At 49.0% G+C, this 21,786-nt stretch overlaps 1 protein-coding gene across 1 annotated transcript in view; it reads right to left on the bottom strand.

The window, feature by feature from the left end:
* Positions 1-18,806, bottom strand: part of CABLES1 (Cdk5 and Abl enzyme substrate 1) — a 100,172-nt gene extending 81,366 nt beyond the window's left edge. Inside the window, exon 1 of the mRNA XM_045850428.1 lies at positions 17,674-18,806. Within this exon, the coding sequence (XP_045706384.1) occupies positions 17,674-18,479 (806 nt within the window). The 5' untranslated portion in view covers positions 18,480-18,806. The remainder of the gene's footprint in view (positions 1-17,673) is intronic.
* Positions 18,807-21,786: the final 2,980 nt, after the last annotated feature.

Genomic DNA, 21,786 nt, shown 5'->3' with positions numbered 1-21,786 from the left:
GTGTGACCAGAGAAGCTTCCTGCAGGCATGCATTACTGTTGCTTGTGAGTTCAAGGTCAGTGAATTAACAACTTTAGATTGAATAAGGTGTTTGTAAACAGAAACACACAGAAAACAGGTAATTAATTGCTTGGATGATGAAAATGTGACCAGAGGCTCACAGGAACTGAACCCTGAATCTCCCTAGAAGCAGTGCTTCAGTATTTGGCATCTGCAGCTAAGTCAGCAGTGTTCACAGCAACTTTATAGAGCATAACTACCATGAGTAACAAGAGTCGACCCTGTAAGCTAAACAAATTTGTAACACAAATTCACTCTCTTGCAGTAAAAGCAGCTAACCAGGAGGACAAAGTTCAGACACCGAGCTTTAAAGAGGAAGTGTCAGTGTAATAGAAGTCCTTGGAACACGCGGTCTTGGAACCCTATTTGTCTCCATCCAGAGCTGAGCAGCCTGTGGCCAACGTTATCCCCAGAGTGCTGGGGCAAGGACTCTCATCCTTTCATTTCAACCTGCGTGGAGCTCAAGAGTGCAGGCAGCCTCACCTCTCCGAGACCCTCTGAGGCCCCTTTCCATCCACCTGAAAGCCTATGGCCTGGCTACTGTTGGAAATGCCAGAGCAGGCCTGGGAGCCGTGGAGCAGCCTCACTCCTGTCCTCTGCCAGGTTCCTCCAGTGACTCGGCTCTGACATTCCTTTTTTCCAGCCTGAGCCTCAGAGAGTGCTTCTCACCAAAGTCTGACCGAGTGAATGTCAATTCTCGATTGAGAACTCCAAGATGTTAAGCCAGAATTCAGACTCGACTCTCTGGGTTATCTGGGCAATGCTCCAACAACTCAAGTGGGAAAATGAGCGTATATTCTTAAACAGCAGCACCTATTAGAAAGCATTCAAGGAATGCAGCAGAGGTGTCAGGTCATTGGAACCTTATTTAATGAGTCATTCAAATGCCAGAAAAAAAAAAAAGTGGCCTATCAGATAAAGGAACATTGTTGAGACCAAGCCTAAGATTCAAAACTAAAGACCACTTTTTTAAACCATAGGGGAAAATGTGTGAGCTCCCCCATTAGCCTGGGGTCCTGCCACATGGAGACCACATGAGGCCAGCTGCCCCAGACAGAAGTGCTCTTGTGTTTCTCCTCTGACCTGAGGTTGAAGGAAACTGGAAATGAAGCTACTAGTTCTGGACATAGCTACACAAAGCTGAACTAGCTCCCAGTGCAAGTGGGAGATGCCAATGCTAATAAAATGTCACCTCAATTACTTTTGCCAGGGTTATAAAAAGAAACTGGAGACTTCCTCCCTTGGGCATCTTCTGTTAATTGCCATTTATAAAAGTTCTGTTTGCTAGGCCTGTAATATGCATTATTTTCCCTTTGAAAACAAAAAGAAACTTCTAAAATATCAATCAGCATTCCAATTGGCAAAGTAGTTTGTTTTCCAACTCACACTCTCACATCAGCTTGGGAGTCTGTCTGAAATGCAGGCATCTGGTATTAATTTGTGACAATATAAAATCAAAGTTGAACTCTCATGTAAATATTTTTTTTAATCCAGATTTCACCAGCCTGCACATACCTTATATTCCAGCCTTGACTTTTATTTTCCTGGCTCCAGAAAAATTAAAGTTACACATAACAAATGTTGCACCTCTTAATAAGCTGTACAGGTTAAATTCTTTCCAGCTCTGTGAAATACAGATTGGGTGAGTGGATTTCAATATATCATTCCCATCTCTTCCAAATCGCAGGGGTTCGATTATTCACTGGCATTTGGAGTGAACACGGTCAAATAAAAACAAAATCTGGTTTAGTCAGTCTACATACACATAGCAGCTCCCCTCTGACAGCTCCGCAGGCACACGTGGGCCGCACAGGAAAACGACACGAACATTAGCACACATTCTTAGACAATGCAAGTGTCAAGCAGTGTGCGTGTGAGAAACAGCATCTGGATCCTAAAACAGAGCCTGTTTTTCTCAAGAGGATCACAAAACTTGTTTGGATAAAATGCTGCATGTGTCAAAGGCAGTAAAGCACAGTGGCAGGAGTGTGGTCTTCAAGGTTAGACAGGATGCCAGCTCTACTGCGCTCTACGGTGACTTGGTGGGAAAAGTTAACTCCCTACAGTTCAAGTCCCTCATTTATGTGGTGATATCAGCCCCTACGAAGTATGCAGAGTACCTGCAAAGCACCTGGGATACAGCTGTCACAGTAAATACTTATTGAGAACCAACTGCGTGCCCAGTACTGTGCTAAGTGCTTCACAGAAGTCATCAGATTTAATCCTGGCAGTCGTACTATGAGGTGTCTCATTATGAAATATTATTCCCCCCCACACTTATGAGAACCGAGGCTCATGAAGATTACAGAATCTACCTAAGGTCGCACTCAGGAAATGGCGGCTCTGGAATGTGTGTGAAGCAGTTTCCATGTGGCTGCCTAGCTCATAACATTAGTGTCCACCAAGCATGCCATTGCAATAGACCCCCTTAGCTGCGGTTCTGCTTTCCACGGTCTCAGTTACCCACAGTCAAAGGGGTCCTAAAATAGAATATCCCAGAAATAAACAATTCATGTTTTAAACTTCATGCCATTTTGAGTAGCGTGACGAAAACCCTTGTCATCTTTGTCCCGCCCAGGACATGAACCGTCCCTTTGTCCAGCATCACTAGGCTGCAGACACTTCTTGCCTATCAGTCACTCATCAGCCACCATCTAGGTGATCAGGAGGACTGTCACAGTATCACAGTGCTTGTATTCAAGTAACCCTTATTTTACTTAATAATGGCCCCAATGTACAAGAGTGGTGATGCTGGAGATTCCAATATGCCAACAGAAGCCATACAGTGTTTCCTTTCAGTAACAAGGTGGAAGTTCTTGACTTAAGAAAAACAATCACATGCTGAGGGTGCTCATACCTATGGCAAGCATGAATCTTCTATCCATGAAATTGTGAAGAAAAACAAATGTGTGCTAGGTTTGCAGGCATACCTCCAACTGCAAAAGCTGCAGCCACAGCATATGACAGGTAAGTGCTGAGTTAAGACGGGAAAGGCTTAGTTGAGTTTGTGCTGGATGACAGGAACGGAAAACATGTTCTGCGCAGGCAGCAATGTGTGGTGCCAGAGGGCACTGAGCCTGTAGGGAGACTTCAGCAAGGGTCCCCTGAAACAAGTGACCACATTTGTGCAACTTTTTATTAGTTGTTGCTGCTCATCTCTTACTGTGCCTATTTAATAATTAAATTTTATCACAGGTGTTTACATGTAGGAAAAAACATAGTGAATATAGAATTTGGTACTCTCCACAGTTCCAGGCATCCACTGTGGGGGGCGGGTGTCCTACAATATATTCCCCATGGACAAGGAGGGACTACCACATGACAAAAACCACCAATGAAGCCAGGAGGAGATGCAATTGCGGCTGGAATATTAAGCCTGCATCCCGACCTCACTCTGAAGCATGAAATCCTGCGGATGTGGTACTTCTTCAGTGAACTGCAGCGGACTCTAGTGCAGTTCAGCAGGGCCAGTTTTTTCTCTCTCGGAGAATCGATCTTTATTCTCTACATTCAAAATCACTCAGACTTCAGCACCTGGTAATTAGTTGCAAATATGCGCAAGCTGAACTAGGGAATGATTGAAATATCTCATGACCTCACTCAAGGACTTTTTTCTTTAATGAAGAGAAATTACATGCCTTTAACTAAAATGAGTCAAATCTGATTTGGGGTATTTATTTGAAATTGATACGCTCGGCATTTACCTTAAAAGGTATTAAAATTTTTAGGCCAAGAAAAGTTGGAAATGAGTATAAAACTTGAGATGACCTCTCTTTAAGCAAAAACATCATTCTCCACTTTGGAAGAAAAGGGGACATGTCCATATGCAAGTCCTTACTCAAAAATTTATTTATGCCCTGACCGGTGTGGATCAGTTGGCTGGGCGTCATCCAGTGAGGTGAAGGTTGCCAGTTGGATGCCCGATCAGGGCGCATGCCTGGGTTGCAGGCCAGTCCCCAGTAGGCAACCAATAGATATTTCTCTCACATATCAATGTTTTCCTCCCTATTTTTCTCTCTCCCTTCCACTCTCTCTAAAAATAAATAAATAAAAATCTTTTTTTAAAAAGGATATTTATAACCCTATAGATATGTCACCTGGAGTTATTTAGAGAGTAAAGGCACCAGGTTAGGAAAAAATAAAGAAATAAAATCTTCAGTTACATAATTTTTCTTCTAGGTAGTTATTTTTTAAACTCACAGCATTAGATTGGGCCACACTGTCCTCCCTGCCACAGGATGGCACTGCCATCCAATCAGTCCTCACACTAAAGGTGTTTCCCTTGATGCCTTCGTCTCCCCATCCTCCACAGCCAATCCATCTCCAAGTCCATCCCACTGCCTCCCAAATCTCTTGGAATCTGCCCACTTCTCCCCACCCCCATCACTGCCACTCTTGTCCACGTGACCACATCTCCTGCCTGGGGCACTGCAGTGGATTCTCTGGTGTCCTCCCCCCTGCATCTTCCCTCTTGTGCCAGTTCTTCCACACAGCAGTGGTGCAAACCTTTCGACACAAGTCTTATTCTGATTCTACATGGCTGATAAGCCTTTGATGGCTTCCCACCTTCTCATGACTCAGATCAAATTCCTCAACGTGGCCCTTATTTCACCCGCTCCCCTCCTCACTGTCTGTGCTGCAGACACGCTGGCCTTTGTCTGCTTCTTCCAGGAAGTCTTCCCACTAGGAAGTCCGCCCAGGCTCGTGCTGTGGTCTGACCAGTCCTCCCAGCCCAGTTCATCCTGCAGGCCTTAGGCCAGCAGTCACCTCCAAGAACCAGCCTTCCCCACCACAGCCAGGTCAAACCCGCCATGGCACTTGTCACGACTCCACCAGGACCAAGGGCCTCCCCTCTGCAACACGCAGCACAGCTGCTTTCTTCACAGTTGCTGGGGGATCAGTTAGGAGTCTCTCTCTCCGGTGAAAACAAGCACCGCAATGGCAAAGACCAGCCAAGTTACCTACAAGTTCTGTCAATCCTATCTCCCAAATGCATCTTGAGTCATCCCCTGGCCGTCTCCACTCTGGTCCAGGCCACTGTGTCTCTCAGCAGGACACTCCCTGGAAGCAAGAGACTCCCAAGTGTCTCCCCACATTCATGCTTGTCCTCCTCCAGTACATTCACCACGCAGTGGGACATACAGGGAAGCCAGAGCACACCCCTCCTCCGCAACGCTCTCCAAGGGCTTCCAGCTGCACTTACGACACAGTGAGAACTCCCCACCAGGTTGCACGAGGCTCGGTGTGCTGTGCCCCCACCCAGTTCTGGCTCTGAGTTCACGATGCTCCAATGACCCTGGCCTTCCTTTTCTTCCTTAAAGTAAGCACATCCCACCCCAGGGTCCCAGAACATATGGTTCCCAATGCCTCAACCCATGTCCTGCCTCAGAAAAACCTTTCCCGGCTACCACATCTAATAGACATTCACAGACCTCAACAGCTCCCTCCACAGCATTCTTCCGAATTTATTTCATGTGCCTTTTTTTCTTCCCAGTTGCCTTTCCTCCCTCCATTTCTCACAGTAGATACCAAGATCTGTGATGGGAGGAACCCCACCTCTCTGGTGTCCCACCATATTGTCAGTCCTTGGCACATGGAAGAAGGCTTTCAACACATCTATTGGAACACTTGAAGAAAACTGCTAAGACTTAAAATAGAGGCCAACATAAAATGCTTTAGCCTCGGCTGGTGTGGCTCAGTGGACTGAATGCCGGCCTGAGGGACGGAAAGGTCGCCGATCCGATTTCCCACCAGGGCACAGGCCTGGGCTGTGGGGCCAAGATGTGAGAGAGGCAACCTATCGGTGCTTCTCTTGCGCATCGACATCTCTCTAAAAATAAATAAAATCCTGTAAAAAATGCTTTAGGGCACAAATGAGAGCAGAGATGCGCCAGGCAGGAGGCAGGGAGAGCTCACGTGAGAGAAATTCACTGAAGCTGTGTCTAGAAGAAGTTCACCAGACCAGCAGTGTGGCCGGCGGGCACAGGGGAGGGGCCGGAAAGGAATGTTGACTCTGAGGGTGTGTGTGCAACCTCAAACCTGAAGCACCTGGGCTGTTGGCAGAGACCTGCATGAGGAGATGATTTTCCACTGATTTGTGCTAGAATAAATGTCTTGAAGGAAAATAAAAATATTTCATGCAACACCACACACTGTTTACATCTTCCAGGAGGTACAATACAGCCTGAGACGCATGGGGCTTTGTCTATAGCAGTGGTTCCCAAACTTGAACGAGCCCAGATGTATCTCAGGGCCTGCACTGTCAGACTGCCAGGCCCCAACCCCAGGACTAGTTCAGGTCTGGGGTGGAGCCTGGGAAATCGCACTCACAACAAGCTCCCAGGTGCTGCTGGTCCAGCAACCACATCCCGAGAATGACTGGTCTACAGCCAGGGCAAAGAACGGAACAAAAACAGAATTGTTCAGCACGGCGTTTGGGTTTCCCCCTACCAGATTCCATGGTGCCTTGCTTCTTGCCAGTGCTGGTACTTGCTGGCAAGGCTTGGCATTCCTTGGCTTGTAAATGCATCACTCCAATCTCCATTTCTGTCTACAAAAGGTGTCCCCCTCTCTGCCTCTGTGTGTTCACATGGCCTTCTTGTAAAGACACTGGACTTTGGCTTTAGGGACTAGCCTACTCCAGTATGACTTCATCCTAACTAATTACATCTGCACAGGTAGATGTGAATTTTGGAGGACACTATTCAAACCATTACATGCAAGAGCTGCAGAGCTGTGTGACCCACAGACTTCAGGGACTATGAGCCGTGGTGCCGCTGAGGGCTGTGCCTGGAACCTGTGTGGCTGCCGAGTCCCCGTGAGGCCTCTGTGCTGCCCACACCTCTCCCTGGGACCCCCACACCAGCTCCCCTGCTGCTCTCCCTCCCTCAGGGAGAACTTCACGGGCATCCATGAACCACATGAAACTCTTTCTGAAACTCTATGTGTGTAAAAGTAGATGAACAGAAAATGTGTAGAACAGAAAATCTGGGATGTGCACAAGTTCATCTTTCGGAAGCCACAACTAGGACACCAAAAGGCACAGTTCTCCCTCCTCCACCCCACCCGCCTCCAGCTTTCAAAAACCCAGCTCTGCTCATGCCTGACCCTGCTCAAAAGCCTCCCTCCGGCCTCTGAAATAACACTAATCTCTACAACCTAGGCCTGGGGGTGCAGACCTGCAGGCCCAGCTCAAGGGCCAGGGCCAGATCCAGGATGGCCACCAGCTCTCACCGCAGGAACAGAGCCCTGACCACTCCCGCTGCCTGGGAGCCTGGCTGCCTCGGGCTGCTGTTTTCCTCCTCCTCCGGACGGGTGCTGGCCCCAGGGATCTGTGAACCTCTGGACTGCCACACAGGTATGCAAACAACCTGGCACACAGAAGGGTGTGGGCTGCAACTTACCCGATGCCAAACAGGCTCCTCTGGGAGCCCTGGACAATCCCACTGTCCAACCAGAAGTTCAAAGAGAGGAGGTGGGGGTCAGATGCAGAGGAACCTGTGGATAGGGAAGGGAAGCGAGGGGGAAAGGTAAGACCTACTCGCCAGAGGGACTCCATGGCCACATGGGCCCCAGGTGTCCCCAGGAGCCCTCACACTCTGGAGTATTCTGCTGAGAAAAGGAGGCCAGGCCGGCAGCACAAAGACCAAAGAATGAGAGCCATAGCTTCTGCACAGGGAGTGAGCCAAGGTGCACCTTCCAGAATTGTCCTCAGAGGTCCATTCCCCTCACGTGTGCCCAGCGGGGCTGCAGAGACCCTCCGAGCAGGGCAGCCTCCTCCGTGTGCCTACACGTGGGCTGCACCTGCCACCACTGTTGCCCTCACGGCTTTGCTACTCTGAGGGTACAGTGCTGAACACACGAATTCACCCTTTTTTGCTTCCCTGCCCCCAAGACCTTTGTTTTGGCAACTGAAATGGTCAAGGCTGTGTAATTTGGGGCACAATGTAGCACCCAGTGGAGGGGGTACTGTTTTCCTTTGCTGCTCTGATTTTACTTCACTACCATTAAAAATTAAAACAATGCAGCAAGTTCCCTATTCAGTGTACCACAGCGTTAGCGCCACCAAAACAAACAGCTCCCTCCCGATGATGTTGGCTGCCCTTGCCAAGTTTCTCAACTGCTTCTTGATGGGCAGTATAGGGCACAAGGCAACTATGAACAGAATTAACAGCTACAATTTTACTGATCAGCCACCAAGGGCCAGACCTCTGCTGGGTGCTGCATGCTCCATTCTTATTTTAATGCTTGCAACACATCCAGAAGCAGGAATTATTGTTTCTGTTTTACAGATGAGGAAGCTGAGGCTCAGAGGGCTTAAATGAGTTGCCCGAAAGGTGCCACTAAGTGGCAGAGGCTGAGACCAAAGCTGGGCTTTCTACTCTTGACCCCGATCACCCAACTGTCTCAGGAGGAGGCCAAGCAGCACGGTGCCGGAAAGGAGGACCTGACACCAGACTATTGTTTGGAGAGAGCTGTTGTCATTGGGGAAATGTTCCGTATCTCGGGCCCCAGACCCGGGTTCTGCTGGCCTGCCCCAGGGGTTATCACATGAAAATCAGCATCCGGCTTGATGAGACGGTGCTGGCTGGCCAAGACCATAGCACAATATTTCTTTGTCTTTTAACATACTGCCCTTGCATGGCTCTAGTCCTCAGGTCTGAAATGGATGAGGCCCTGGCATTTTTGTTCTCTTGAGGTTAGCTAATGTACCTCATTAGTGGAGGATTTGGGGCAGGAAAATAAACTTTTACAGCACCTAATAGAGTTCTTTGTTTTTCTTAAGTGATACAGTTATGGTAAAGTTTTTTTGTTTTCAAACCTTTGCCGTAAAGTAACAAATGAACTAACAAAACAAAATAGAAACAAAGTCATAGATACAGACAACAGACTGGTGGTTACCGGAGGGTAAGGCTCGAGGCGGAGGGTGAAATGGGGAAAGGGGGTCAAATACAATGTAACAAATGGAGACTAGACTTTGGGTGGTGAGCATGCAATAGAGTATAGAGATATCAAATTATAATGTTGTACACCTGAAATGTATATAACTTTATTAACTGATGCTACCGCAACAAAAAATTGATTTAAAGAAGCCTCTCGACTTATACTTAGAAAACGGAGGTTTCAAAATTCCAGCTCTTCCACAAATGGAGCACTCAACCGCGGATGCGTCACTCAGTTCTTCGTGGTCTTGACTTTCTAACCTGTAAGACATCTACCACGGTTCCTTTTTGAAATGACTTGATGAAAGCACTTTGTAAATTTCTGCAAAGCCCCAAACAAGTAAACAGAACTTCTACGATCAGATGTTTGTTCTGTGATGGATAAACTGAACTCCTCGATGACCCACACGATTACCTTGGGTATTTATAATCTCATTCCCTTCTTCACTGGTCTCTCTGCAAGACCAACTTTCTTTAACTGAATAAAACGTAATACTTCAAGACTGCCTTTCAACATCAGATCAACCATTTACCCCCTGCCGTCCCAATGTTTGTTGTTCAGCAAAAAACTACAGACTTTGCCTCTCCTCCAGTCCCTCACATTTCCCCCTTCCCACCCTTCCTGAGATGATCAAAGCAGACAGATTGGTTTATAAATCATTGGGTCAATGAGTAAAGTGCTTTAAAATAAAACTCAGTGTGCTAGGCGCACAGAAAGCTGTGGCATGCTTGAAGACTTAATTCGTCTCTACTTGAAGGGCTTGTCTTCTATGTATCAAGCAATTTAACTTGGATTTCATTTCAGTACACCTGGCTCTAAATCTGGGCCAAGGCAGGGCCCTTTCATACCCACACAATGTTATAATGTTCCAAGTCCTACACTTCTAACATGTGCATGGTCTGTTTTATAAGCTTTTGTCTTTGTGACTGAATGTGCAGCAATAAACCCCAAACCACATTAATGAAAACCCTGTTAGATATAAACCAGTGTGCAATTATCCGAAATGCTAACACCAACAAGGGGGAGGGGGGCAAGAAATTCTGACTGACTGTATGTTCTTGGAGGTTTTTAAAAACCAAACAAAAATACAACATTACGCTGTCTGTAAAGAAGAGTAAGGGCTAATGATTTTGATTCCTACATGTAATACTAAGCAGTCTTTTCTAACCCCGCAATGTCTATGAAATGTCTGGATTTTAAAATTGCATGTAAGATAAAATTTGAGTGGGTCAGATTTTTTTTTTTGAGGTAGCATATAGGTAATGGGGAAACTCACAAAATACTGTGAAGTAACAGTCTTATAAAAACACCTGGTTTTCAACACTTTTCCTCTGATGGTGACATTTTGCACAGGTCCCTCCCCCCTCCCCCCATTCAGGGGAAATGGGAACGGAGAGCTGAGTGGTGTAGCCCTGGGGTACGTGTGCTGGTAAACCAGCTCTCTGGGAGGAAAGAAAATGACCTGACTTGTAAAGCTGGCTGCTTCCTGTGGTGTAAATCCTCCCATCGGGACCAGTTTCAGCTCACCAACCAGCTCATAGATTCCTCAGTCCCGAGGAGCCAGCAAGAGTCCACAGCCAGGTCTAGACAAAACCCAGCTTAGAAGCCGGAGAAACCAGGTTCAAAATCTAGCTCTACATTCCAATTATGAGGTCTTGGGCAAGTTTTGTTAACAAGCCTCAGTCTCCATAGCTCTAAAATGGGTATAATCCCCAGGGGATGAGAGGGATTGCAGTGGTGGCCCAGGGGTGGCCACAGCTGCCTCCCATGAAATACAAGGAATATAAAACAGATGGGATCAGATGTGGGTCTCAGCTGGGGGAGAAGGTGTTGGCAGGTCCAAACAGAAGCCAGGAGCTTCCAGAAGGCAAAGACAGTGTGGGTGGGCTGGCCGGGACCAGTGCTCGCCTCCAGGGTACAGAGCCCTGGACTAGGACAGGGGTTACACACTTTTCCTGCCAGGAGCCAGAGAATGAATAGTTTAAGCTTTCCGGGCCATGTGGTCTCTGCCGCAACTACTCAATTCTGTCCTCGGAGCACAAGGGCAGCCAAAGACAATACAGAAATGAACGGGCAGGCTGTTTCCCAGAAAGTTTTATTTATAAACAGCCAGTGGCCACAACTGGCCCATGGGTGGGCCGCAGTCTGCAGACCCCTGGGCAGTAGGGGGAAGGGGGAAGCTGGGAAGATACGGAGGGTCCAAACAAAGCAAACTCGCCCAGGAAGGAGCTGTTATTGTTCCCATTTCATAGATGAGAACGTGGTCACAAAGTGAGTGACAGAGCCAGAGCCACACACACAGCCCCTGCGGCGCCAGGCCCATGCTCCCCTTCAACCAGGACCTGAACACCAAGAGGCGTGGAAGCACCAGATGCATGAAACAGGCAACACAGGTGACAGGGAAGAGGTGTGGCTGCGCAGAGGGTAAGCAGGCCAGATGCTGGGCAGCACTAAGCACTGTGGTCATGGAAGACTCAGTGTACCCTGGACTGTCCCCAGGGTCCTCACACACAGAGGTCCACCCTGAATGACAGAAAGGCAGAAACCAAAACAAGGAAGCCACCAGGTGAGCAGTGCCTTTAGGACTGCTCTTCTTTAGGCCACCTTCTGCCCGGTTCAGCCGAAGCCAGTTTGACAAGCACTTACGCGCCTGACTCACAAACCACAGCACCGGGAGTGGTTTAGAAGGACACGGACTCCGGTGCCAGAGTGCCCGGGTTTGAACCCAGCTCCCACGTGTGGGCTGAGGGGCTCTGGGCAAGTCACTTAACCTCTCTGTGCTTAAGAATGGGGGTAATAAAGTTGTGCTGTCTGAGGGTTGTTATATACATGAACTTGCTTAAGCCCCTGAAAGAGCTTAGAATAATGCCTGGGACATATCTGTTAGCTAAAAATACTGTGTCAAGGCACTGAGCCAGGCCCCACGGGGGAGAGCATGAGGTACCTCTGCCCTGGTCGGGGGCTCAGACGTGGAGCTCACCGCTAACCAAGCACTCCTCCCTGGGATGAGCAGCCTTTTTATGCACGTCTCCCAACACGGACAGGGAGAGCGTTTCCCGTCTGTGTGACTGGCCAGCGGCACTCGTAACTGATATTCACTATGTTCAATGCTCACTGAACAAATGATACACGGCATAAAGTCCCAATGCTAGAATTTTCTCTGCAACATGCCTGATGCGTATAACAAAGCACCGACGTCACTTTGTGCCCACTCTGTGACCTTGGATTCCTGCCCCTCCATGTTGCTAGGGGCTGAAATCGATGTCCACCAAAGTACTTTGTAAACCTGAAGGCCCTTTTGGCAACAGAGGCAGTTCCTGTAAATCACTTTTGAGATGCAAGTGGTGGCGGCTGAGGACTGACTGCCTCACAGGCAGTGGCTTCCAGCTTGGACGGACTCCTCGAGTTGTCAGTCCAGTTGTGACACCCCCGCTGCCAGACGGCGCACAGCTGAAGGTGTCTTGTAAAGATCTCCCTTACACCACGGGAAACCCATTCATTCATTCAATCCCTCGTGCATGTGCTGCCAACCAAAGCCACATGGAACAAACTTAACACCTGTCTGCGTCTGATTCTAAAGTTAGGTTATCCCAACACCCCCGGCTAAACCCGCCCAGCCTCTGCAGCACGCCACGGGACTCAGATGGGCCTGGAAGAACTGCAGTGCTCATCTGTCCTGGCTGGCCCTTCAGTTCTGCAAGGAAACTGGGAATGGGCAGGGCATGAGGCAGGACTGTCCAGGCTTACCAGCCACAGGAGGCTCAGGCCCAGAGTCTAGGGTTGCCAGGTCCTGGTCCGGCATTCCTGATCCCCAACACGCCACCTCACCTGGACTCACCTACCTTTCCTTCCCAGTGTGTTCTAAAGGCTACCTGCACTTGGCCCTATCCCTGCCTCACAACTCTCCTTCCAACGGAAAACAGTCCAGGCAGACAGAGCTTCCTAAGACAGCTTTGGGGATAGTACAGAACCATGCTGCAGCTTTCCCTGCCCTTCCTGGAGGGCAGAAGGTCACACTTGAACTTGCTGCCCTTTCTGGGCACTTGCCAGCAGTAAGTAGGCTTCCGATTTATTTCCCCTTCTGAGCTCACCCACACCATTACAGGCTTTGTGACTGCCAGGAAGAGGGCAGCGGGTGAATCTCGGGCCACTCGCCCCAGCCCTGGCAGGGCACGGCCCCCCCTGATCGGGGCGGGGGTGAGTGTCCTGGCAGAGCCTGGCTGGCCTCGGGTGGCAGCAGCTTTGGTTTCCATAATTCATGTTGCTGGAAAAAAATGTCTGAACAATAACTTGGGTTTGCTTACTGCTGAGGAGTTCAAAGTCTTTTATAGGCTTCTGAAATCCAGATGGGTCAGGTGGCTCACAGCTGGAGCGCACAGAGTGGTGACTTGCCTCAAGTCACTAAGCAAAGTGGTGACAAAGTCAGGAAAAATTGTCCAATTCCCCCTCTTACTCTGGTTGTTGATCCCCTAGTGAGCTCACATTTTTCTTTTCAGTAAAGACCGAGACTACAGTCACGGCACTAGCCCAGGTTTCACCCCCAAGTGGGGCGATGCAAAGCGGGGGCAGGTAGAAGCTCCAAGTCTGTAAAGCAGTGGGGTGTGAAGCAAGCCTGGACTGTGTCTCAGTGCTGAGTGACCTGGAGCGGGTAACTTCACATCTCTGAGCCCTGGTTTTCTTGGCCTTACAAGTGGAAGAAAGTACACGCAAAGCCTGCCTTCTCAAAGGGCAGCTCGTTTGCAGCTCAGGGAACTAGTTAGAAATACAGAATCAAGGTCCCTCCCAAACCTGCAGAAACAGAATCTGTCTTTCATGGAGATCCCCTTGTTATTCTAAACACATTTACATTTGAGAAGCCCAGATTTGTATAAAGCATTTATTTTTACCCCACCCCACCCCACACACACACAGTCAGCCCTCAATAATAAATGGTAAGTGCCATTAGCACTTGAAAGAGCCCAAGGCACAGGCCGAGTCTCTCACGAGGAAACAGACCCAGAAAAACTGATTAACTTGCTCCGGGTCACACAGTGGCATCAGAAATGAAACCCAAGATTTGGGGCTCTTTTGTACCACATGACCTCTGCCCTTTCAAGGCCTAACTCTCAGGAGAGCACAATGGTAACTCAGGTGTTCTAAGACGCAAAACCCTCCCATCATTTTAAATATAATACGCTGGTCACCAGGAGCCCCTCCCATCAGTGGGACTTAGACTCTATGGGCTTCTGGGTGGCTGTCTGTCATTCAGAAGCTCTAGGAAAACTTGAAACACACCTTATAAATGTACATGCCCTCTCACCCATTAACACCTTTCTCATGTGGAGCTCACAGCCCACGCAGAGAAACACAACAGGGTGTGAAGCTAGAAGGCATCTTTTTGACCTCCCACCTCTGACACTTAGCCTAAGAGCCAACCCAGCATGCTGGCTTCTCAAGGCCAGAGACAGCCATGAGGCCCACGGTCCTGGGTTCCCCAGAAAGTACAACAGAGAATGGCAAGTAGCAGCGAAGCTGGGCGGGAAGAGGGCCCAAACAAAGAGGCTAAACTGGGTCTGTGAAAGAACCTACCTGGCGGTGAGGATTAAATGTGATAAATGTCAAGCATCCAGCCCAGAGCACAGAGGTTGTGTCATCACCATTCCATCGACACACCTGTGCCAGGCCTGAGCACAGAAATTTCCCTCTGTGTCACATTTCAAAGTTTGAAAGTCTAAGCAAAAATTGTGATTGGTTTCACAAGTGTCCAGATTGACAACATAACAAAAAAAGAAAGGGTTTCAGTATTTCAGATAGGGTAATTCTGATTTCTATATATCCATAACAAACCCAATTTACAAAATCTCAAGTTTATTTAAAAAAAAAAGAGGCAGGTTTCAGATACACTATGGAAATGCTTTCCAAACTTCCAATTGTACATGAGTCATCTAGGGATCTTGTTAAAATGCAGATTTGGACTCGAGAAATCTAGAGTGGAGTATGAGAATTTCCATTGCTGAGAGCTCCCAGGAAGGTCAGAGAGCCCGCACTTCTGAGCAGCAAGGCTTAAATAGCAAGAAACAAATCCAAGGAAAGCATAATTTGATTTTAAAAACAACATGCCAGGAGAGCATCCATGAAGGAGTATGTGGGACTAGCCAGTCTAGCAAGGTTTCTTAAAGTGAGGCACACCAGGAAAGCAAGTGGCATTCTTTAAGCTGGCCCTGGGCCTCCTTGAATGAGTTTGTAATCTACACCACTTTGTCCAGGCAGGTTAAAGAACTCTTTAGTAATCATAAAAGCAACTTGCTTCTCACAAAATTCTTGAAAGTGGTACAGCGTAGGGAACAAAGCACCCTAGGATATTTCCACTCCAACCCTTGGTGGCTGAGCTAGCTCTTCAAGGCCTTTCTTAAATCAAGTTTTACCCATTTACCTCCTCTCTGTACATTAAATTTGAAGCTGTTCTCTGAACAGCTGTAATTTTTTTAAATGCCTATCAACTTGTCAGTTATAGAAAATTACAAACTAATAAAATGAATGTGACTGTCAGGTAAGGAAATACTGTATTTTGCCATGTGTAATGCGCCCAACTGTTGCCCAAATTTTTGAGGGAAAAATAAGGATGCACATTATACATGGGTAGTACCTGAAATACCTTGTATCTGTTCTTGTGTTTTGTAATTATTGGTTACATAAAATTTCTTGCACCATAATATGTTAAAAATAAATGCTCAAATTCCTTTATAATACAAAAATCAAGTATCTAAACATAAATAAACAAACAATTGGATTAAAAAAGTAAAACGAAAGCCCTTTTTCCTGAAAGTTTGGGCCTAACATGTGGGCACACATTATACACGGGAACACATTATACATGGTCAAATACGGTGCCGCGCACTGACTGACCCATCTCAGTGTGTGTGCTGCAGGAAAGATTGAACACACGTGGGCTTCATAATGAAAGGATCAGAGATTCAATTCTAGCTTTGGATCGGAAGTACTAGCATGCAAGATCCTCCATAACCCCTCAAATGAGATCCTTGGAAACAAATTGTGAGGTAATCTGATATCCCCTGCTCTTCCCACAAGAACACATCTGTCTACCAGGAGGCACAGACTGGCCCTGCACACTGGCTTAAAATAACATGTATGTTTATTACAATTCCTGTCATGACCCTATGGACTCGCTGGGCTTATGCTCAAACTATACATGCTGTGAGCCAGTGAGTGATGTCAGGTGGTAATATCGAGCTGCCCAGAAACTGCTGAGTGCGCACCACTCACCCAGAACGCAAGGGATTTCCCTCCCATTCACTCGCCCGCTAATGGGGAGATGTGTGCCCTGAGGAGAAATGCCAAGAACAGACAGTCACCTGTGCCCAGTCTTGATAATTCATCAGTACAGTTACCAGGCTGCTGGCCTGCCCCTCGCCCCTGCCTGCAGCCGTGTGCACTCACACTGCCATGCTACGTGCTGAGCAGGGTCATGATTTCACCCACTTGGGAAGAAAGAGACTCAGCAAACTTCTGGATGAGTCCAGCTTGTTCTTCCCCATTTGTCCCTTGGGGGAGGAAGTCAAGTTTTCCAATAGGCCACCTTCTGACTTAGGCCAGAGCGTGCCTGAGTTTTCAGATGAGCACTACAAGACAGAAGGCAGAACAGAAAATGTTCTCCCTTCTCATCCTGAGGCCTGCAAAATATTAGGAAGGTCCCATCCCAATAGAGGAAACTGAGGCCTCAGGTTAAACTAACTGAGCAAAGGTGGAATCAAGGCTGTAACTAACTGCATAGTAGGCCTTATTAAGTCCTCGGGGCGGATGAATACCCTCTCCCAGGGAACAGGCCAGCCATCCCTCACCCTCCCACTCTGGTCCTCTTCCAATTTCAGTCCCACTGTCTGACACAGGACTAACTCTCGGCTGTCCCTTGAATATATGGTGACAAGTTCCAGCTATTTCCTGAGCAATACGCAAATGCCAACATTTCATGTTTTTGCTAGTGCTATTTAATACCTGCAGATAAACTAGCAAGCACAACACGCTTTTAACTAACTCTAGCAAATTCATCTTGGAATGGAAAAAAAGAATTTCCAAACTCTATTCTCTCCCTGTTCCCCACCCCCTGGATTAAGGGAATGTAAGAAAGACTTTACAATATTTGAGGAAAGTAAAAGAAAAACGCCAAGTTTTCCTGAGATACAGGAATACCTGGGCGCAGGCAGGAATTTCTCAGGAGGGATTCACCGCGTGCCTGCGACAAGTTCGGGCTTACAAAGGCCTCTAAGCTGCGGGTCGGACCCACTGCTCGACTCTGCGCCCCAAGTCTCGCCCAGAGTGGGGGAGAACGCGTCTTCCTGTCTGGACCCGGACTGTTTCCCCAAGTTCGAGATCTCCTCCTGGCAACGGGTTTGGCGCCACTTTTTAATGGGCTCCCGCAACTCCTAACTCGGGACCCAGTCACCGCAAGACCGTGGTGCTTCTGCTTTGCAAGTGCTGGTCTTGTGCACACACGTGTGAACACACGCTCCCTGGGGACTCTCCCACTTTCGCGCGCCCTAGTGGTTTGGAATTCGGGCCAGAAGCTCAGGGATCCGGAAGGGCTCGGGAAGGTGGGAGCGACCAGTGTCCCGCCTCAAAGAGCCGGCAGCGAGGGACGTGGGGCTAGGCGCGCGGCGGGTCCCACAGACTCACCGGGACCTCTGCAGCTGCTCCAAGGCGCTGGTGCTGCCCCCCTGGCCCGGGTGCTCCAGGGAGCAGTAGTTCTGAGAGGTCTGCCTGGAGAAGGCAATGGGCAGGATTCCCTGAGTGAACGAGTTGAGGCGGCCCCGGCTGCCGCTTCCACTCCCGGGGGTGCCGGAGCCCGGGAAAGCAGCCGCCGGCACCTGCTCGCTGGTAAAGGCATCGTCCTCCTCCAACTCTTCTTGCCCGTCGGGCAGCTGCGGCTGAGCGCAGGCGGCGAAAGGCGCCTGCCGGAGCGACTGCAGCTGCTCCCCCGACGCCCGGCCCGCGCCCAGGGGGCTCGCGAGCACCCGGGCCGCCCCGAGGCCACCGGGGACCAGGGTCGGCAGCGGTGAGGGCTGAGGGATGCAGGAACCCGACCCCGCGGCCAGTGCCGCCGTGAGCGCGCTGCAGCCTCCCCGCTCCGCTGCGGCGAGCTGGCTGAGCCGAGTCCTCGCGCCGCAGGCGCTGCTCGCGCCTGACTTGGCCGCGCCGCTGTCCTCGCTGCTGCCCCACTCCTCGTCCTGCAGCGGCGGCCGTCCGTCCAGCGAGATGTTGGTGAGGAAGGAGAGAGCAGCCTGGCGGCGGCGCGGGTCCATGCGCGGCTTCCTGGGGGGCTCCGGCGGCGGCGGCGGCTGGGCCGGCGCGGCGGCGGCGGGCTGGGGCTGCGGCGGCGGCTGCTGCAATCCGCTGGTGCCCGCGGCGTCGGTGCCGCCGCCACTGCTGCTGCTGCTGCTGCTGCAGGCGGCCGTGCTGGGGGTGGCGGCAGCCGCCGCCATTGTGTCCGTCTGCGGCGATATTTCCGCGACGCCGGGACAAGCGAGCGGCGCCCGTGTGCTAAGCCGCGGGCGCGAGCGCCGGCGACCCGGGCTGGGCAGGGCACGGGGCGCGGGCGGCGTGCGCGGCGGACCGGCCCCCCAGCGGGCGGGCCATGCTGGCTCCTCACTAATCGGGCGGAGGACGCCGCCGCCCCAGCCCACGCGTGCGGCTCGCTCGCTGTCGGCCCGCTGGCCGCCCAGGCGCTCGGTCGCGGGCGATCCCTACCCCCGCGTTCTCCCGCGGCTGGCCTGGGTGTCCGTATTTATAGGTGCGCGCGCCCCGCGCTCGCGCTCCGGGGCGCTCTTTGCAATAACACAGTATCACGTGTGGAGAATGAAAGCTGGGAGGAAAACAAAGCCGCAGGCGGCGGCCGCAGAGACTGGCTGCGGGAGGCAAAGGGCCGGAGGAAGAGGAAGAGGAGCAAGAGAAAGTCGAGCGGTCAAGGGGATCCACCAGGCTGTCCTGGTCGTTTGAGCTCCCTGGGGAGAGCTGCTGGGTCCCGTGGCTCGCCGCAGCCAGACGCGGGAAGCGAGCACGTTTTCCTCGGCTCTGTCAGGCTGGGAGTTGGGGGTCCGAGCAGAGCCCCTTGGGTCAAGGCGCGAGGACACGGTCCAGGGAGAATTGTGGGTCTGCAGGTCAGTGTTTGGAGCAACACCTAGACTTGGCCCTCGAGCTCGTTAACTGGCCCCCGCGCTGCTGTTGGGCCCCGAGAAGTCCTTATTAATAGTTACACGGGTAGGTCACCAGCCCCTTACGCGGACTGTCCCATCTTAAAACTGTCGCTAACCGCTGAGGCTGTGTCTCATTCATTCTCAGGCCGAGGATGCAGCCCCAGTGATACAGACGCGGCCGGAACCTAGGCGCGTGAACGTCTTTCGACGGGCCAGAATAACGTACACGTGCCAATTTGATGGGGCTGCCACTTTATATCTCTTAGCAAAGGCCAACATGGATTTTTACTTCGGCCCTGAAACGTGCTTCGTTTTCTATGAAGACACGCGTAGACTAAGATGGCCTCGTACCCCTCTCCCCTTGTTACATAGCAGATTTTTGTGGATTGTGATCTTTTTTCCTCTTATATATACTGGGGCCAACATGTACTTTCTGCCATTCATTTGAGAACATCCGTTTGGCACTTAGCATGTCTTTTGAAAATGTGGATTCCTGCCCAGAGCTGCAGCTCTGGATCTGGGAAGAATCGCTGAACGCAGTACCCCAGCCCCACCCCAAAGCAGTGCCCGCCCTGGCTGTCTCTAGCAGTGAGTGGGAAGGGGGCTGGAGCTAGCTGAAAACTTGTGCTGGTTTCCCAATGCTGTTTGGGTGATTTCTCAAATGCAATGAGGACCCGGCACACTGAGTTAAGCTCTGCGACATCTAAGAAACCTCTCAACACTTTTCTGAGGGAGAAGCAATGTGTTTGAGATCAATGGATTAATTTAATTAAAGGTTTAAATTTAGCCCTGGGACTAATGGGTAACTCTACATTGAAATTCCACTCCATTTCAAGTTCAGGAGAGTACATTGAGTAATGGAGAGCAAATACACCCTGTTCAGACGTGCAGCCAACCTGGATGGTGAGATATGGGGGAGTTTCAGGTTACATTCGCTCAGGACAAACATGGCACCTGGCCCTTTACACGAACAATTGTTGATATTTCACTTTATGCCACTCTTAGGCCTTTTGAAAAAGTGAAGCCTGCTGTCTGTTTATGGTAGAAGCCTTACAGCAGCTAAGTCAATGGTTGGTGACTGGCTCTGTGAAATTTCATTAGAAGTTTAATTACTTTGTTGAACTAACTACATAGAAACTTCCAAGCTGCTTTTTACAATTAATTTCTTTTTTGTGACCACTGGGCTGACTGTGCCGGCACGTAGTGTTCAGTGAAAGACAACTCAACACATGTAAAGGAAAACACTATTTTTTTATTATGCAAGTGATAAATATTAATTGCAGAACATTTAGAGAATAAGATGAGCAAAGAGGAGTTGGGGGGGGAACATCACTAACAATCTCATGTCCTATGAAAATAACTTAAAATTTTGATTTCTGTCCCGAGTGTGTTTTTAAACAAAAGCAAAAGCAGGCTCTTCATGTCTTGTGATTTTTTGCTTGCTGAGTTGTGATCATCTTTCCATTTAGAATATTCTTCTGTAGCATCATACGAATGACTGTATAATGTTCAATTTGAAAGAGAGGCTATAATTATGAAACCTGTGCCGTACATTGAACATTTAGGTTGTTTTCCAATTTTTTGTTATAGGGAACAGTGATGACATCTTTGCTTTTCTCAGCCTTGCTACCATTCAATGTTATTTTCTTAGGTTAAATAGATTCTGGGCAAGCAGCACATCATGTTCATAAGGCTTTTCATCTAGAAAAGTTTCAGTCTGATTCCTTACTCTTTTGTCAGCATTGAGTATTAAAATTTCTTCATAAATATTAATTTTGTTGCCCATTTGATATAATTCTTTGCCTATTTTAAATGCCAAATATGCAAATTCATTTAAAATATTTATTAAAGCATCAAAGAAGCATTAATATCTGCCTTCAAACTGCTCATGTGATCCTTACTACGGATATGACAGATACGATTTCCTGTTCATCTACTGGGTGCCAGCTGCAGAATGTTTCTAACCCTGTGGCCACCCTGGAGGTGGAGTGCATTAACAACAATATTTTGCAGGTGAGGCTCGGAAGAATTTAATAATTTGCCCAGGGTTACCTAGCTCTGATAGTGGTTGGGCCCGAGTGCAGACCTTATTCTAAGACCCATATGTGTTCTGATGCCCTCTGCTGGTGAGGATGTTTTAAGGGAGGAGGCCAACTCTGGATTTAATCTTATATTTGTATTTTAGCATCAACTCTAATGGACGTAATAGAAGTTTTTGAGGAAGAGGATCTGGGTGTTGAGAGCAAGTCTCTTAACCTCTCCACACCAGTTTCCTCTGCAGGTTATTCGGAGGGACAAATGAGACTGAACGAGAAGCATTTTATAAACTTTAAAGTACTTTTTAAAAAGTGTCTGTTGTTATATACTATCCTAATCTACTTCCTGAATTACTCCAGATGCACTTATTTTCCACCTATTTATTTACTGATCAAATATTGAGCAACTTCATGGGCACAAGGCCACCTTGCTACAAAAAGGATAAAACGAAGAGTGGCCTTTAGCCTTGTAGCCTTGACAGTGAAAACAGTGGAAAACAGAAGCTCGGGTCACATTTGAATAAAAATGAAAGGCAGATTCTGATTAAGTGAGCGATCTT

Source organism: Phyllostomus hastatus, unplaced genomic scaffold, assembly GCF_019186645.2.
Source record: "Phyllostomus hastatus isolate PE091 unplaced genomic scaffold, TTU_PhHast_1.1 phas_contig_80, whole genome shotgun sequence".
In the NCBI taxonomy this organism is placed as follows: Eukaryota; Metazoa; Chordata; class Mammalia; order Chiroptera; family Phyllostomidae; genus Phyllostomus; species Phyllostomus hastatus.
Note: the sequence above shows the minus strand (reverse complement) of the source record. Positions and strands in the feature narration are given on the sequence as shown.